At 41.0% G+C, this 19,050-nt stretch overlaps 1 protein-coding gene across 1 annotated transcript; it reads right to left on the minus strand.

Moving 5' to 3' along the window:
- Window positions 1–3,427: 3,427 nt before the first annotated feature.
- aif1l (allograft inflammatory factor 1-like) lies at window positions 3,428–17,345 on the minus strand. Its single transcript, XM_084339718.1, has 6 exons — window positions 17,192–17,345; window positions 16,913–16,974; window positions 14,616–14,682; window positions 10,506–10,547; window positions 9,735–9,897; window positions 3,428–5,445 (listed from the first exon to the last, which is right to left on the minus strand). Exons 1-6 carry the CDS (start codon window positions 17,214–17,216, stop codon window positions 5,358–5,360), a joined length of 447 nt encoding a protein of 148 aa, XP_084195844.1. The 5' UTR covers window positions 17,217–17,345; the 3' UTR covers window positions 3,428–5,357.
- Between the last annotated feature and the right edge of the window lie 1,705 nt (window positions 17,346–19,050).

Consider the following 19,050-nt stretch of genomic DNA (forward strand, 5'->3'; position numbering starts at 1 on the left):
TTGCATGTCTGGCTGAGACACAATTAAGCAGTCCAATCTTCTCTGATGGATGTGAACTCCCTGAAGTCCTCCTGTGTTTGCTTCCAGATGTTCCAGATGTAACTTGTTTTCGTTCAGTTCTGGTCCGGGTTGGAATCGCCATCACCTCTCAAAGCAGGAGGCCAAAGGCAGCTGGGAGCTTGCTGTGTGAGAGTCCTCGGCCATGTTTCTTGGTTTTTGAACAGAGCCTCTTCTACTGTACCTCACGACGTGGAAGGCTGAGAATCCTCACAGACGTGTTGTGAATAACAATCAGCTCGTCAGGCTGTGAAGCTGCTCGGTGACGGCGGTGGATGACAAAGCGCTCTCAAAGCATCTCACATCACACCCTGAAGCCCAACGTACAACATAATGTTGGATATCCTGAATAATTGTAAAAAAAAATCTTTATATTTTCCCAAATCCAAAATACAGGCTAAAACCATACAGGTTTCATTCAGTCAGGGAGTGAAACCTCAGTGTATTATTTAAAGAAAAGAATAGCCTGGTGAACAGTTGCCATGACTCCCCAGAGAGGTCTGCAGGGAATTAACAGTAACAGAAATCCTTGTCAGTGACACGTTTTGTGTGTGTGTGTGCTGTGCTCTCTGTATGTGCTCTGAGATTCAAGAATACTGATTTCATTAAAAGCTTTATACATAGTTTCACTATTTTAGGGCACAAGAAGTCCCCGGGAAGTCTGATATCATGTGCATATCGTCACGTGTTTCTGCTATTAGTTATCACATCACATCACAAATGTGAGGAGTGAGGTCCAGTGAAAATCTCTCCACACATTTATTCCTGTTTCTTCATATTCATGTATGTTAACAGGTGCAGATGTGGTCACCAAAGTCTTCTCAGTGGTGACATCCTGTGGCTGCCGGCTGTGGCTTCATCAGCGCCTCTTGTTGGTTGTGAATAAAATGATGATGAACCGCTCACAGTGAAAAGAGCTGCTGATTGAGAGTGAATCCAAGGTTTGCAAATTCAAAGGGATCCTTTAAAGTATCCTTGTACAGGTTTTTTTTTGTTTGCATATCTTACATGAAATAGGCCAAAGGTCAAGTGGAGTGTTAGAGTTCATACCAAAACTTGTCTAAAGGTCATTCAAGGAACTGTATCGATCAATTAGCCAGTCAAACTTTATTTATATTGCACCTTTCAAACAAATCAAAATGTAATTCAAAGTGCTTTACAAGTGAATAGATAGAATAATAAAAGTAGAGAACTAAATCGCTTCAGCGTTTCCATAAAGTTAGGGTTAAGAGTTTAAAAAAGGCTGAAATATCCTGACCTTTACCCAGGAGTACGAGTCAAGCTGTAAAGCCCCTAGCTGGAGTCTACATTTCCCATTATGCAACTTAGAGTGTGTGTCTTTATTTAATTCCTCACTCTGTCATGTGAACCGAGTTTCATGTGTAAGCGTAGTGGAGTGCCCCTTTAAAGAAACAATCATGCTTAACTGGTCTCTGATGTTCTTTTATAGTTTTAAACCGACCATATTCCTAAAAAAGGGCATGTTTTATCTGAGCCACACTTTGTGCAAATGGATCTCAACTATCCTTAACATCTGCTAATGCTTGTACTTGACATTATAATTTTATTACACCGTAGTTTTCTGCTGATAATGATCTTAATGAAGCCCCACAGCTCAAGTCAGATTTATTGGCTACCGGTCACACTTTTCTATTAAAATGTAATTATTGAATTTGAGGTGTTTGAGTTACTAATCAGGACAATGTGACTCATTTTTCATGAATTAATTTAATGAAGTGCTTCAGCAGCGGTTTATATCTTACCGGTTAAATATGTCACTCATGTCCTGACTGTGAGCGACCAATAGATGGCAGCATCTACACAAGTGAGCACATACTGACAAGGATGATGTCCTGCCCTGAGGTGAACTGCAGTGCTGTGTTCATTACTCCCATTTTCAACCATGAACCATTCATTACAATCAGTGCAGAATGATACAACTCTTAAATACTGGTCTCGACTCAGCAATCAACAGCAAGATGAATCAAAACAAGTGAGACAGGGACTGGAAAAATGTTGTAAACCTCCTGAACACAGGTGAGATAGACTGACTGATGGGCAGAGTACAGATGGAGGGAAATAAAATCAGAGGAAAGAGAAAAAGGGATTGAAATGGTAAAAAAAAAATGAAAGAAAGCAGAGATTTATATTTTAGATATGAGGAAATAAGTACAATGCAACAAAATGTGTAAAACAAATGTGATGTTGCAAACTGTAAGAAACACTGTGGACTAATGTGGGCCTGACGTTGGCCCCTGGGGGTCGGTGGCATCTTCATTAGCTGGATGTGTTATTTTTACTTACATAAGAATCCCTGCAGTGTCCGAACTTGTGTTATTTCTGTGCCTACATAAGCTCCTGGCAGTTTCTTGCATGCAACAGTGATTATCATTTTAATTACAGAGGTGCTTATTATAATCCCACTGGATCCGCCTGTTAGCATGCTCGTTATAGTAGGCCTATTGCTTACACTCAACGATGGGGAGTATTTTGAATTACAGTAAATACATATTTAATTATCATATATTTTGTGTTGTGCAGATCAAATTTGAAAACATACTTGAAATGGTTAGAATACATGATGCAATATGCACCCTTATATTTGAAGTCCTCCCACCTCTGAGATATCCTGATTGAGCAGAGACCATCTTTTAAAAGTAGGAGGTTAAAGGATAAGTTCACCCAAAAATGACAATTCAGTCATTATCCACTCAGCCCCATGAGGATGGAAACACGGCTGAAGTTTCATAGTCTGCAAAACATTTCTGGAGCTTCACAATGAAACAGTGTTGCAGCGCTCTCGGACACAACTGAAGTAGATGGGGACTAATTCTAAAACGTAAAACAAAAAAATATATAAAATGGCTCCATACTAGAAGCCCTGGGATCCCAAATTGATTTAAAAAGATGTTATTTACACCCTTTTTTAGCCTCAAATCTTCACTGTAGCTGCTGAGCTAAAAGTACCCACCCTGTTTAGAAGTGGGTGAGCTCAAGGGTATAAATAACTTCTGTTCAGATCAGTTTGGGATCTCGGGGCTTCCAGAGATTTGAATTATGCATGATGGGCTTTAAGTTATTTATTTTTTATTGTCCCCCCCACCCCACCATATGATTCAGTTGTCTAGGAGAATGCTGCAACACTGTTTTGTGGACCATGAAACGTCACCCAACTTTCCGTCATAATGGGAGTGAGGAGATAATGACTGAATTTTCATTTTTGGGTGAACTTGTCCTTTAAGGTCACAGTACCTGATTTTATTAGATTTTGATACACTGATGCCCATCTTTGCTTTCACTATCACACACACAGAAACACCAAATGAAATGGAATGTGTACACAGAAAAATCAAGAGTTTAAGCTGCGATGTACTTTTTCATGAAAACATTTTTTATTGCTCAAGAGTGTGTATGCATACATCTGCACGTACAACAAGCAACATGGAAAGTGGATGAGAAAGAAATATGGAATGAAAGCATTATTACAATGAAACACACAGATTGCCACACAACCAGTCATGTGAATGAACTGGAAGATGAATCGATCCATCAGCACTGTGTTGCAGCGAGAGCCCGAGCTCGATGGCAGCGTTACTGCATTCATGACTAAATGTCTCTCTCAGTGTAGCACATCGTAACAGTGGGAAATGAGCTCTAACAAACACCGGTGTTTAGTAGTGACATAAAAAAAGTATTAAAATATTTAACCACAATTTTCATTTTTCACCCAAACTCAAAAATCAGGAGTTTAAGAGACAGATCTCCATTAAACAGTTCAAAAAGTTAACAGGCCAGTGTGTAAAGAATTTTTAATTCCTTTGGTGTCTGCAAACAATGTGCATCTTAACAACACGGAAAGATGGAACAAACCTGTCAGACCGAAAAACAAAGTAACATAGTTCATAACATGTTAATCGGGTTAAAAATACTACGTACCAAATTCACAGTAAATAGTGTGAGATAGAGGAAAAATTTAAAAGTGGAGAGACAAATACTGAGGCACAAAATGCAGAATTCACAGGACGATGAACCGTTGTTTAACAGAGAGGGATGGCTGGCTACAAATTATAACACACATATGAATTGCGAGACAAGTATAATAACCTAGACGGCTTTTTTAAAAAGGTTAAACGCCTGCTGTGATGTAAAAAAAGAAAAACAAAGTAACCGTGAGGGAAGGGGAAACAAACACTGAAACTAGTTTTGAAACACCATATCAATATAATTCGACAAACATCATTAAAACTATCTCACCAAATAACAAAGAAACATTATTTCACTGTTTTCCCGGGAATTAGTGAGCTAAGAGGACTGCTTGCAGGGAACTTCATCCTTTCTGCGTGTTTTAGCTCTACAGTATCTGCATGTTGAGGCACTTGGAAAGAATATGATTGTACTGTGTGGAGTATACTATGTACATGTGTGATGCTCGTTGTGTGCCTGTAAATCACACTCCTTCCAAAACTAACGTGCTTTAACCTTACAGATCTAAAAACTTGAGTTGCTGTTCCTCGAAGCCACGCACTAAAAAAAAACAAAAGTCCCACGGTCAACATGATCTCTCATTCTTCTCTCAACTAGTGGGAGTGAATATTCATAGCAGTACAGACATCTACATATAAAAAAAGAAAAAAAAGAAAAATGTTTTCAGATCATGAGGCGGCCATGATAATGTAGTTACTGATTCCAGATCAGTATTCCAGCTCCAAGGGCGGATGATTTTTTTTTTTTGACCCAGGAGGAAATGGGCTGGGCCTGTAATCTCTGGCACCTGATCTAAAGCGAGAAGCTGACCAAGATTAGCCTGGCAGGAATCCATCCAAGACCACTGAGGACAGTGCAAAAATGTGTTGGAAAAAACTGCTTCTTTTTCCTTGTGCTTCTCCAAAAAGCGTCCTACTCTCACACTGAAAATGAACGTGTCCCAAAAAAAAGAAAGAAAGAAATGAAACAAAGAAGGAAAACCACCTCTGGAGAATCTGGAGTCTTCCCTTCAAAAATAACCATGAAACACTTAGTACAAAATGTAATTTATGAAGCAGAGTACATGTATCAACTATCATTGCTACATTATAATTAAGGGAAATAAAAGAATGAATGAATGATAATATTCACAGTCAAACATCATTTAGTGAGTTGTGGGGCTCTTCCAAATAACAGACACCTTGCACACACCGTATATCACAAAATAACACCCTGAATCACTGGTCCCACACTAATACAAAGCTCCACATGTTAAGAGGATGACTCAGTTTCAAGCGAACCACCGGTGGTCCCTCTGCACCGCTGACAGTTTACGCTTAAGGCAGGCTAGCAATGTCCCGCTTCGGAGGGGGTCCATCTGGTTTGCAGGTAGCGCCGTTGGCTTTGTCCTCAAAGATCAAGACACTGTGGAGGGAGAGAGAGGACTCATGAGATGGCAAGGAATTTATTTAAATCTAGATACAGATCAATAAATAAATACATCACCACTATGTCGAAAGAACTTGTATCTATCCTGTATTCAGTCTGCATTCATCCATCTATCCACCATCCATCCTGTGTCTATCCTACAACCATCTGGCCGCAATCCATCCTGTATCCATCCATCCATCTATCTTTTATCCATCCATCTATCAATTTATCCTGTACTTATCCACCCTGTATCTATCCTTCTTGTATCTATCCTGCATCCATCCTGTATCCGTCCTGCAGCTATCATCCTGTATCCTGTCCCTATCCATCTTGTACCTATCCTGTATCAATACTTGATCTATCCACCCTGTATCTATCCTGCATCTATCTGTCCCATATCCATCCTGTATCGACCTGCCCCTATCCATCTCGTCTCTATCATATATCCTGTATCTATCCTGTCCCTACCCATCTTGTAGCTATCCTGTATCCATCCGATACTGATACTTGATCCATCTTGTAGCTAACTGGTATCTTGGACAGAACCTACGGGTCTCAAACTCTGTCCATTCTGAATTGATCCTGTATCCATCCTGTACTGCGCCACTGTACTGGTTGCATCCATCTATTCCATCTACTATCTATCCTGCATCCATCTATCCAGTATCCATCCTGTATCTATCCTGCATCCATCTGTTCAGTATCCATCCTTTATCTATCCTTGATCAAGCCTGTATCCATCTGTGTTTGCTGCCTGTACAAAACAGGTTTGTTTGTGGTCTTGCTAAATATTCGCTGCAGCATTGCTAGGTGGTTGCTAGGCTGTGCTTGGTGCCTTTCACTGCGGTGTAGACTTCTGGGTGGTTAATGAGGTGTGTGAGTTGGTTATTATAGTGTGTCTGGTTGAATACCAGGGCAAACTTCAGGGTTGCTTTGGTTTATGTCTGTAGTATAAACACAGGCTGACGCAACCTACGATATGACGCTGTGTGACTACGAGACAGCGAACACACCAATCAAATATTTCGTTTATAGCTTTGTGCGGTGCTCAGCAGTCAACAAAAGCACAATTGTACAACTTGTATAAATATTTAGATTTGGTTTTGTTGCCACATTGATGTCTTACTAATGAAATGAAAAAAAATAAATAAATCATATAATTCAGTGACTAAAATATCGCATTTAATATGCACTCATTGCATTGCTGTTCAATGTGTTTGATGCAATTAACAATCAAAAATATGCAATGTTCTCAACTAGTAGACTAATCTTTTGGTCTATAAAATGCAAGGAAATAAAAAGAGCTGTTACAATTTCCTGAAGCTCAAGCTCAAGTCTTTAAATAGCTCATTTTGTTTGAACAGCAGCCCCAAACCCCCAAATTATCAATTAATTATCACATGAAAGAAAGAAAAGCAGCAACCCTTCACAAGTGAGAGACTTGAGACTTAAACTTTCTGTCAATCGGCTAATTGATTAACCTACAAATCACTCTGACTGAATCTAATAGATACATAGAAACAAGACAACTGTGTTTTTGATGGCCTCAGCACCATGGAGAGAGGCATAAAGAAAACAAAATGTAAACATAAATTAGGAAGACAGAGTGTAGTAAAAGATGCGAACAAGAAGGAGGATTAACAATGCAAGCAGGGTGTGTGAGCGAGGAGGGATAATCAGCTCCTGGAGGAGACAAGAAGCCACAGTTACAGTTGGGGTATGAAATAGCTGGGCAGTAAGTGAAAGGAATGAAGGGAAACCACAAAGGGACTGCGGGGAATAGAAGTTTAGGCTGTACACAGTAGAGTGAGTGATCTGACGGGAGCTATTCAGAGCGAATGCCTGTCTTTAATTTCCTTTTTTGGAAAACTCTGCAAAGCTCCACTAAGCCCATAAGGAGCAATGATCCCAGCGACGAAACCGGCACTCGGCAAACTCACGCTCTTGCTGGCACATCTCTCCGGCAACCGCTCTCAATCATTGCTTCCTTTTTTCTTCACACTACTCCGTTACAAAAAGTCGGTCGGGTCACCGCTGACAGTCATCAGTCAGCTACTGATTCACTGATGATCCAATAATAAGTCAAATGTCCTGCGTTTGTTAATAAATCAGACATTGTAAATATGTGAGCTGCATTGTTATGCCTCTGTCTATTAGAAATGATAACGACTATGTATAATTTTAGCCTAATGCTATGTTAGGCTAATCTGATATGTGGACAGATTAGTTTAATAGATAACGTGACCAGCTGACCTAATCTTGTTATTGTTTACCATCGACTGCAGTCTACAGTACATACCAGATGCACAGGACCCATCTGATATACTAATTAATAAATATAACATGTAAGAATTCTGCATTAAACATGTCTTTAAAAGCCCTTTTTATATATATTCTGCACATATATTTTCCCACATGTTTCCGACAATGTTCAAACCCAGAGAAATCCACATTTTTAATTTCGACGCCTGTCACTATAACCTCCTGGACAGAGTGCGAGTCAGCGAATGAGACTAAATGTAACATGAATAAAACTAAAACACTGCCTAATCCGTGAACATTTTTTCCTGGCTCATGTCAGATAGATTTTCATTCAACAGCCTGATCACTGCGCATCAGCCGTAAGCTAGCGAACAGTGGCACGCACCGAGGCTATGTGTGTCTGTGTTTTTGAATTCAAGTCAATCACTGACCAAAGACTTCTCTCTTCCCTCTTTACCGTTTCCTTTCTGTAATGTTACATTTACAGTTTACAGCAAATAAACACTCGACCACAGAAGTCACCTCCACGGATCGCTGCTGCAGTCAGGCTGATAAATGGGAGTGAAGATAAATCCACTTCTTAATCCTAAACATTTAACAGTAATCTCTGAGATCCCCCCATTGATAAATGGTTCAGGATCAAAGCTGAATTGGAAGCGACGCCGAATGTTTATTCCTCCAGAGGGTCGGGCTCTGCACTCGACTCTCTCCGCCAGAGTTGGCCGAAAATCAAAAGTTTTGTAGCAGGTGACCCCTTACAGCTGTTGCCACTTGTTAAACAATTGTTAACATAAAACAAAAAAGGCTGTCACTCAAATCTCTTGGTTAAACAAAGTAGACCGACTGTGCTGTCCTCATGCACTTTTCTCAAATAGCAACTTTATTCAAAGAGCTTTTACAAAGGAAGCCCAATTGTGGAGCGTGACCTCAATCATTTCCTCCCATTGCAACCAACTCCCCAATGCCCTCCTAATGCTCTGAATAACACTGTTCTCCCTCCCTTCTCCTCTCCTCTCCTCTCTCTAGAGACAAAAACAGCAGCACACAAGAGAGGCGTTGTAGACCTTTGCAGCTATCAGAGAGCACAAAGCAGTAGACTGAAACAGCAAGATATCTGATATAGGCACATAAACTACATGCTGTGACCAACGTTTCACTTTTTAACCAGAACAAGGAATATGTCTGTAACATACACGACAATAAGCGGAGGTCGCTAATAGACACTCACTCAAATGAAAACTCCTTTCCTGTTCCCAACCGTGTTAATTCTGCACAGTCGAGCTTGATTTCATAAGAGGGAAAGAAAATCCTTCCAAAGTAGTGAAATTTCAACATCTGATTATATTTACTAGAATGCTACTGAGTGGACAAGTGAGGTCATAAGGGAATGAGACATTTATAAATAGTGGCCGGGGGATTAAGGGAAACACTCTCGAAAAATGGTTGTGGGCAAAGGAGGAAAAGTTATGCATTTTCTCTGCTTGGTGTTATTGGGATTATGAGATTTGTCTACTAAAGGGCCCAGCCGGCTTAGACCAGCAGGACTGACAGGCGGCGACCAATACACTCTCGACCCCACTTGCAAGGCTGCTTTAAAAGGCTTACACCGTTTACACTCACCCGTTTCAAAATATCTGGAAACCTGTCACCTTAAACCACCGGGGTCCATTGACAAAAAGCTGTGGACAGAATCTGATGAGTTTTGTTATTTTTCTTCAGTCCAACATGACTGTTAGTGGTTAATAAGCCTATCGTCAGTTACCTAATCCCAGCCAAAGAGAAGGATGGGTTGACTATGGAGAGGCTACATAGATGGAGATTAACCACTAACGCAGCATGTGGCTAATGACATCATCGCGAGTCATCCCCGGACCCCCTGCTGATGGATGAAACAATTGGCTGACAGCTCACGATTCATATCCTCCACTCTCAGACGAACACAACGAACGAGCAGATGGTTTATAGACACAACCGAGTCTGCACATACTGTACGTAAAACACACGCACAGAGGTTTACTTACAGTTTGAGTACTGCTGAGCGCTTGCCCAGCATCATTTTGACAAAGTCCCTGTAGTTGATAGCGTTGCTGCTGCCACCCGTCACCTCGACAATCATTTTTTTCAACTCCAAGTGGGTCTTGGGAACGCCCAGCTTCTCCATCATCCGCTTCAGACCCATCAGATCTGAAAGAAGATACAGATGACAATCAAATCCATGCTATGATGAGAGAACATGAATTTTTATTATGCATTTATATTAGGCATGATCACAGGCATAATGTTTGTTGTCATATAAATGTTATGCTCACGACTTATTAGCATGTGTGTAAGGATGCTAACATTTGCTATTTTGAACACTATCGTGACAGACTTTGTGATATCGGCAAATATCGTATCGTTGTCCAAAGAATCAATATAATATCGTATCCTGATGAAACTTGTGATTTACACCCCTTGTAGGTAGTGAATAAACACTTTGTCACATGGGAAACTTAGCAACTTCTTCCAGGATCTGCAGACGGATGCATGTCCGCTGTCTGACTGTGACACGACGGTTCGCCTCACATCTGCTCATGAACTAAAGACCTTTCACACGGCTGTACAGCGAGGTCTCGCTTTACACACAGGACACAAACATGACACATGAGCCTGTTCAAACCCTGTGCTCACACTGGTCAGACAACACACACTCGGAGTATTAATTACTGTTCCCTCACGTCGACACTGCACACGAGTCTGCTGACAGTTGTTGTTTGAGGTGCAGTTGGTGTTCCAGCTCTACTGTTACTCACCGATCTCTCCTTGGTCGTTCAGGTCAAACTCTGCATATTTATCTGGAAAACAAACACAAGAGATCATGACTAACAGTGGTAATTTATTCTCTGCCCACACACCACATACGCTAGCGCAACATTTTAACACCAACCATCAGCCGGCATTTTGCACATCAGCAACTGTTAACACATTGTGTGTGATCTCACTGTCTTACACTGCCGACAGCTGACTTGGCAAAAGGAAAGACACAAACAGCTGATAATGACAGGTGTGTTTCTTTGTATGTGTGTGTGTGTGTGTGTTTTGGATGTCTGTCAGCGGACAGCAGGCGAAGGGCAGCTGAGTGGAGTTGGCAGGTGAGACAGATTAGAGAGTGAGAGGGCAAAGAGTTAGAAGAGAAGTTCAAACACAAAAGAAAACAAAGATGCTTGGGCTGAGAGTTGTGAAGCTCGGGTGGTCAGTTCCCCCCACAGTCACTCACTCAGATTAAACCTGATGCTTCAGGTCTGACTACATGCCGACAAACCACTGATGCTTCACAAACAGATCCCACACTTCAGTCTGAGCTGAACAAATAGCAAGATTTGGAGTTGCTTGTTTCTCTTAAACACCAAATTCAGTATTTAACAACTCAACAGTTCATTTTTAATTAGCAAAAAGCAAAGAATGAGACTTGCAGATAGTCACATTTCAGTAATTATGCTTTTTCTCTTTCTTCCTGAGTTTTTTTATCTCTCCATAAATCCCCATCTACTTCAGTTGTTTAGAAGAATGCTGCAACGCTGTTCTGCTGTGAAGCTCCAGAAATGTTTTGTTGTCCACGAAACTTCAGACTTTCCATCCGCATGGGAGCGATTAGACGACTACATTTCATTTTTTAGTGAAATTATCCTTTAATTAATTACGACAGCTTCATTTTATCGATGCCAGCTAAATAGTGGTCCTCAAAACTGGGTTCTAAATGATCTTTTAATACTACTACTCTTAAATAATCGTAACTATGTAAGAGTGTTAAAGTGTGTCTTTTGCAGTATCTCATAATCAATCTTCGGCTCAACAGCTGCAGAGAGCACATTAGCGACAGCAGCTCTAATCCGTGACACTGATGTTTTAATGGCTTTCTCTTCACCATCTGTGATGAAACAATATCAGATTTCTACTCAGTGTTCTGCTCATAGTCCAGCTGTAAAAATCTCAGCGCACCATTTATGTCACCGTCAGAGTTGATCACACTACACTTCAGTGGAGGTTGTAGCAGCTGCTCTGCCCTCTGCTTCCATCACAGTTTTAAAGTATGATAATCTGAGACAGGACTTTTAAAAGTTCACAACCTGCCAAAAAGTGACCCAAAAAAAGTATGTATAACGTATACATTTGTGTCACCATGCAACTGAAATACCAAAGGCAGACATTTTCCCGCTTCTCCCTACATTTCACCACTATCTTTTCTCCAGAAAGCCACTTTAGTCAGATTTCACTCGCTATTTCTGTCCCACACTGGCAGCCCTGTGTGTGTGTGTGTGTGTGTGTGTGTGTGTGTGTGTGTGTGTGTGTGTGTGAGGAAGAGAAAGAACTGTGTTAACTGTGTGAACCCATGGGGGAGAGGGACAGGACAATGCTAACCCTGTTCGTAAACTATGAGGAGAGGGGCCTCCACACACACACACACACACACACACACACACACACACACACACACACACACACACACAGAGCCGTTCTTGAGTGGGCCACTTGTCGTAGAGCAGCCTGTTGATCATCTGCAGCCACAGAAAACAGCTCAACTCTGAAGTCTTCGGTGAATCCTCCCGACCTACATTCATTCTGCGGCATCACGTCGATATTTGACGTCAGTGAGGAGGGTCTGTGGTTTAAGTTTGATTTAGGTGGAGTAGTTTGACGGGGAGTTTGTCCACCAATCGCTCTGAGAGCTTTAGAGCTTTTCAAATAAGAGGATAATGACTTCCTCTGTCATTTTATCCCACAAATAAACAAAAATGTTCCCATCCTTTTAAAAGACACTGACCCTGAGGGTTAGATAAACGCTTCTGTGCAGGGTACTGTTCTTTGTAAAAACAACTCGATTTCTGTTCTCTTTTCAGCCCAGTCTGCAGAATAAAATTTTAGCCGTTAACGAATCCTCAAACCACTGGTGCATAGTTTAGGTACCATATTGACATTTCGACAATATGTGTCGTGTCACGTTCACATTACACGTTTATGATGATGGTCGCTTCGTTACATGCGAAGGATGCCAAGCCAGCGACCGCAGTTCAAGTCTTTTTCATCATTTGTAAGTGTGAAACCACTGGATATTTTTTAAGGAGACATCAAGACAATTTCCAGCCATGTTTGTGGTGACAAAGCAGATGTTTTTAGGGAGACCTCGTGACATCTCCGGCCTTGTGGCGACAGAAAACTTGTATTTGAGGCCAAAACATGATTTTTTTTCTAACCCTAACCAAGTGGTTTTTGTGCCTAATCACAGCATTGTCACGACATAACAAAAAACTGAACACTGAACTGAGTTGGAGCTCTAGTGATTTCTAATCTATATAAACTTGAGAATTGATGTCTTGATGTTTTAATAGAAAAACTGCTTGGCAGAAGGGGTAAGCAGCTCGAAATGCACTTTAAACTGATGTTTAAACGAGTGCCCAGCTGGTGATCATCGCCAGTGTCTACCTGGTGATCATCAGACAAACTTCAGGCTTAGTTTCTCAAACGTCATCACCTGTTTGTGACAAACTGGGTCGTTAACTTGTTTGTCTCTTCTTTTGCCGACTTGTAAAAACACAAAATGAATTGCTGTATTGGCAGCATGCTGCTCTGATTAAATGTGGTCCATGAATCACCTGCTGAACTGACGTCAACTGCTGAAAACCACCATCACGGACAGTTTAATATATAAAATTAATTCAATGTGAAACATTTATCCAATGTGATTACAAGGTTGGCTTTTCCAGTTATTGCTGCTCTGCTGATATTACCTGAATGCGGCTTTAAGAAGCATATTATAATAGATTGAAGAATAACGATGGCTTTGACTGCATTTTTAGTCTGAAAACCGCTATATTTTTACTTAAAGAACTTGAAAGCAACATGTCGTTTACATGACTGAACCTGACCTTGAACCCGCACATCGTTTCTAAGTTTAGTCTGAACCCAGTCCGGCCTGTCCAGTCCCTGACTTCCTCTGGGATCGATGCTGTATTGAAGTGGGGAAGCTCCACTATAAATCCCAGATCTCAGTCTAATTGTAATAGTTTTCACAATTTAAATTTGTCCGATGAACGATGAACCAACTTTCTTGCTGCAGCCTGTGTATAAACATTAACGGGAGGTTTGTTTGAAAGGTTTCTGGTCTGGAGTTGCATTGATGTGTTTCGGCTGTGGTTCAAAGCGCAGCGTTTAGATACCGACCTCTGGGTCACTGGGACAGTATGGAAAAAGAAAGAAAAAGATGGAAGGGAAAAAAAAAAACAGCAACCCTCCCAGGACGTGGGTGTCGGGTCCCCTTACTGTTTATACATCACTGCTCTATTTCCTCCAGCGAGCACAGATTGTAAGTAGGACGCTGGAGCATGTTCCTCATTTCAAGACATATGCCCTCTATAAGACTGAGCAGCCTTATGTTAACCCGTCTAGAACAATCACAGATAAGAAATTCACATCCGCAGAAAAAGAAAGCTAAAATACTCTACGGACACCCACAACGCTAATGTGTAATGTCTGAGCAATGGGGTGGAGTTCTTTGATAAATCATGCAATCGTGTTACAGTAATTACCCTCCTATTTGCAGTGTTTTTGTCTATTCCCAGGAGCTGCGAGTTTACCCGCCAAAGTTCTGAATATTATAACAACAAGCAGAGGAACGCCCCGGCACATTCCTCCAAGGCCGCCGAGGACTTGGCCTTGCAAATCTCTCAGAAATCACAGCAGTCTGTCTCTCCCACACAGAAAAACAAAATGCTGAAGAATTGTGGGTGTGCGTGCAGACTGCCAACAAACAAACAAATACTTAGGTTAAGACAAAAGCCAGGAAAAGGAGCACGCCCTCAAAAAAAAAAGAGGACCGCATGCTTGCAGATACCGAAACTGCTGAGAGGAGGACTGGATCTGCTTACTTTTGAGACTTTCCAATTTCTCGGCCAGGTCTTCTTCATCCCTGTATTTCTGGTCTTCCAGGTATTCCTGAGGAGGAGGAGGAAGAGGGGCAAACAAAAAGGAAGGTGATCAGAAAAAACTGGTTTTACGACATAAACTTGAATCAGCTTTTGGCTCATTTTCTGCGAAACTTCCACCTTTGTTATACAATCAAAGAGGACAGAAACCCACGCACGAATGAGAGCGTTAACAACATGAAACTGATTGTGTTGCGTGTCAAAAACTTGAGAATGATGACTCACAGGCCTCCCCCTTCCTGGATTGTCCTTACTTATCGCTGTGTTCATTAAGTGGGACACCTCACAAGGGTGTAGAGGGAAAGAGCCTGAAGGGAGCTATTCTAATGAAACTATAATGACGCATTCTGCCATGTGGGAGTCAATCTACACGGAAGGAAGAGAGAGCGAGAGACAGAGGCTGATTCTGTTCTCTGTGTTGACCTCTGTGCGTCTGTCAGGCTTGTAATTAAGGGTGAAGAGGGTAAACACCACAACTGGATGTTTATCTCAGACGCACTCAGCGGTGCTGAATCACGGCTGAAACTCCACCAAGCACACAGGAATGTCACGGCGTTATCTCACAAGCATGCAAGTATATTTGAAGAAGTATAATAGGCCATGAAATCTCGGTCAGTATCTCTGCGAAGACTGTTTCATAATACAGAGGTCAAATGCAGCTACTGACTTTAGCTGAAGATTCAGATTTTCTATTTTCATGATCAGATTATCAGATTATTATATTTGGTTCATCACAATCAATCGGAGCCCAAGACGAAATCTTAAAATATCTTGTTTTGTCTTGTTTGAGAAGCTGGAAACAGAGAAACCAGCAACCAACCAGCGACATCTCTCCCATCAGTTTGTGAGGCTGTGGAAGTACAGGTAATGTTCATTGCCAACATTTATTCTGGCGACTGGCTTGCAATTAATTATTGCAGCTCTAGAGGATTTCTTTCTTTCTCTGGCAGAAAAGGGGGAACGACAATAGCACCCGGGCAAGACCAAATATCTTTTGTTATTTTTGAGAAATTAGCGAAAATGTAGAGAAATGCCTCATCTCAGAATGCTAAATAAAGCAAAATCCTTTATCCTGATCCACATCAAAACATAATGGGGGTCCATTCGGGGCCTGGACCCATCTTACATCCAAGTTTGATAGAAATGCGCTCAGTAGTTTTTGTGTAATCCTGCAGACAAACCAACACACGGACACAGGTGAAACTAAACCTCCTTGGAAGAGGTGATAACTAACAGGAAATACAAGATAAACAACACAAACAAAACCCCATGGCACTATTCTAAACATGGGTATCGGGCCAGAATTTCACAATTGGTGCATCGCTAATAATGCAAATAAAATAAATAAACATATGATATAAATAGCAGCATTTATGAGACGATAGGATCTGAAGTTTCATCCCCACAGGATCACCGTGTGGAAATGCACCCATGTCCATGTAATGTGGATTTAATCACAGCACATCACAGTTATTTTTAGGCGTAGCCGCTTAGGGAATTGTGGGTCATATCTCCTCTCATCTCTCTGATGAGGGGAAAAAAAAAAATGAAGGATATTAAAGCCTAGATAAATCTCCATGAAGGAAGGGTGAGTGCTTGCACAGGAATGTGACAGGCGCTCCCGGCTGCCCTCTTGCCGCGACCTGGTTTTTTCCATGTGGGGAGCTGATGACAGGCGTCCAGCGCAGTCAGAGCAAAGGAGGGAGAAACAAGAGATTATACAGACATCCAGTTAATCTGTGGGAACTACTACAGAGATATCTGAACCAAGCGAGGCCCTGATGTTAGACAAAGAGCTCATTCAGACACCTGTTTCCCCGTCGACACAGAAAATATGGGTCGGCTTGCACAACGAGCTTCAAGTGCATTTCTTTTTTTTTGTTTTGTTGTGACGAACAGGTCGATATGATCAGGTCAGAGGGAAATACTCAGACATGTGTGACAGCATGCTGCCATTCAACAAGTGCCATGAGACTGCAGGGGGAAATCAATAAAACGCATCAACAGCATCGCTGTGGTCAAACTCCAATAAATGTGACTGGCATCTAGGGAGAGGAGGATTCATTATTCATACTGCTGCCAGGGACTGTTAAATCCAACTGCCTTGAATCATCAATGTGGCCTCACGTTCACGAACAAGGCCAATGCCAAGTCAAGTGTATCCGTGCTCGTTATTGCATTCAAATCCCCCTGAGGTGCCCGTTAGACGCGCTGATGGTGTAACGGACAAACACGCGTACCTGGTTTATTTCTTCCAGTTTTTGCCTCTGCTGCTCCTTCAAGAGTCCAAAGGTTTTCCCCCCTACGAAAAAAAAAAGGAAAATCATTATTATTATTTTTTTTAAAACAGCAAAGCTAGTTAGTATCGGCAGAGGCTTAGCTTGGACGGTAGCCGGGTTGGCCTGCTGATGCTCTATTGTAAAGACTCTAAGCTTTTAGCTAGCTACACACACACACACACACACAAGCAGATGCCCGGGAAAATACACAAGCTAGTCCGCTGTTGTGTTGTTTATTACCTTGGGTGTTTTTGTTTGAAGGCATCCCGGAATTTATCTGTAATGTACAAATCCAGAAAATGAAAAATATCCGAGCCAGAGGGCTGCCGCAACCGTCCGCCGGGGCGATACTCTACTACTCTCCGCTAGAGATTGGGCTCACTGGGCCACTCGGCTCTCCGGGGGTCAAGACGGACGCATTTAGATAAGGGACATCCGGTCACACCTTTCAAAATAAACTATCGACCCCTCTTTACACAAATCAAATGAGACTTTATTGATCCCCAGAGAGAAATTTGATGCGTTTTGGTAGCACGAGGCTAAGAAACAAGTACAAATAAAAATAAATAAATAAATAAGATTACTACTTGCTACTATTATACTCAGAATCACAATGTAAGCCGTAAAGGCACAGCACGCAGGATAAAGTGACATTGTCAATTGTGCGGTCATAAACAAAGTCAGCAAAGTATAGTGACTATAAAAGTCTACACCAGAATAGTATATAATATTACAATTATTAATTATACTAAAAGTAGTCTGTATTTGTGACTAAACATGATTAAAAGTAGTACAGTATGTAATATGATAATATAAATACCGAAATGTTTGACTTCTCTCTAGTGTAATACTGTGGAACAGCCTGTCTATAAATATGAAGCTGAAAAAAATAAGCAATGCAACTAATAATTATTTACATTATTGATTCATTCCTCAATTATTTTCTTTTAATAAATCCACTGATTTTTAGTTAAATAAAATATAAGAAAAAAAAGTCCAATATAGATTCCCTGAGCCGAATGTGAGGTCTTCAAAGAGCTTGTTTTGTCTGGCCAACAGTCCAAAAGCTAAATATATTTATTTTACAGTGATAAAAAAGAACAGAAAAGTGGCAAAACCTCCTTTTTGACAACCATGGATGTTGGGTTTACTTTCCTTTAATTGTGAAGCCATGTCTATAAATTATTTTATTGTCCAATTCAATTATTGTCACTGTATGTATGCAAATCAATAATACGTGTAAATCTACAAACAAACAGTTGTGCCTCCTTTTTAAAATTAATAAATAAATAAACCACGCTCTTATTTTGAAGGCGGAAACCTCCAATTTCCGGTCTCATTGTGCACTGACTCCATCATCATCATCATCATCATCATCCAGTGATGCTGTTGGAGTAAATTAGGAGCTTCTTGGTCGCGCTCACCATCACGTGGCGTGTGAGGAAACTGCACATAATGAGTGTGAAAGCAGACAATACCGGCACGAATGGACACAAAAAGAGCCAATAATCCAGGAACAGACGCTAATTTCACTGAATAAAGGCATTTCAATGTGCGGAAATACATTTCAGATTCATTTATACAGGTCATACTACCCATCTCCATACTTAATGTGACAACCCACCATTAAATTAATCTCTCTGAGCCTCCAGCAGTGACTGTCTTGTAAACACTGTTATATGAGGCCACAGAACTGAAACTAGTCATCATATCACAAAGTTATAATTCACACTAAAACCTTCAGTCTGATTATTTCTTTGTCCTCTTCTCATTAGGTCTGAGATCATTATGCCTCTAATTGCCTCAGATGAGGCTTTATGCTCAGTGTGATGTATTCATGTCATGTCAGCCTCATGAAGACCCACTTAGCTCACACAACAAAACAGTTTGAAAGTTTGATATATATGTATTTTTTTCTGGATTTCCAAAGCATTCTGGGAGGTTTTCATGACTAATGAGTCGATAAAATTCACCTACCTCTTCATAAAGAAAGCATTTACACCACAAAATCCTTTAAAGAGGTTATATGATGCTAATATATAAGGTTCATACTTTTATTTGGGGGTCCTAGTAGAAAGGGATTACATACTAATTTTCAA

This window comes from Pagrus pagrus, assembly GCF_965226575.1.
Source record: "Pagrus pagrus genome assembly, chromosome: 19".
NCBI classification, from domain to species: Eukaryota; Metazoa; Chordata; class Actinopteri; order Spariformes; family Sparidae; genus Pagrus; species Pagrus pagrus.

Excerpts from the sequence above, each read along its gene's own strand:
- aif1l (XM_084339718.1), bottom strand. The coding sequence starts at position 17,216 with ATGCCTTCAAACAAAAACACCCAAG. Across the intron at positions 14,683-16,912 it reads AACTGGAAGAAATAAACCAG|GAATACCTGGAAGACCAGAA; the intron begins GTACGCGTGTTT and ends CCTCCTCCTCAG. Across the intron at positions 5,446-9,734 it reads CGCTCAGCAGTACTCAAACT|TGTCTTGATCTTTGAGGACA; the intron begins GTAAGTAAACCT and ends CTCCCTCCACAG.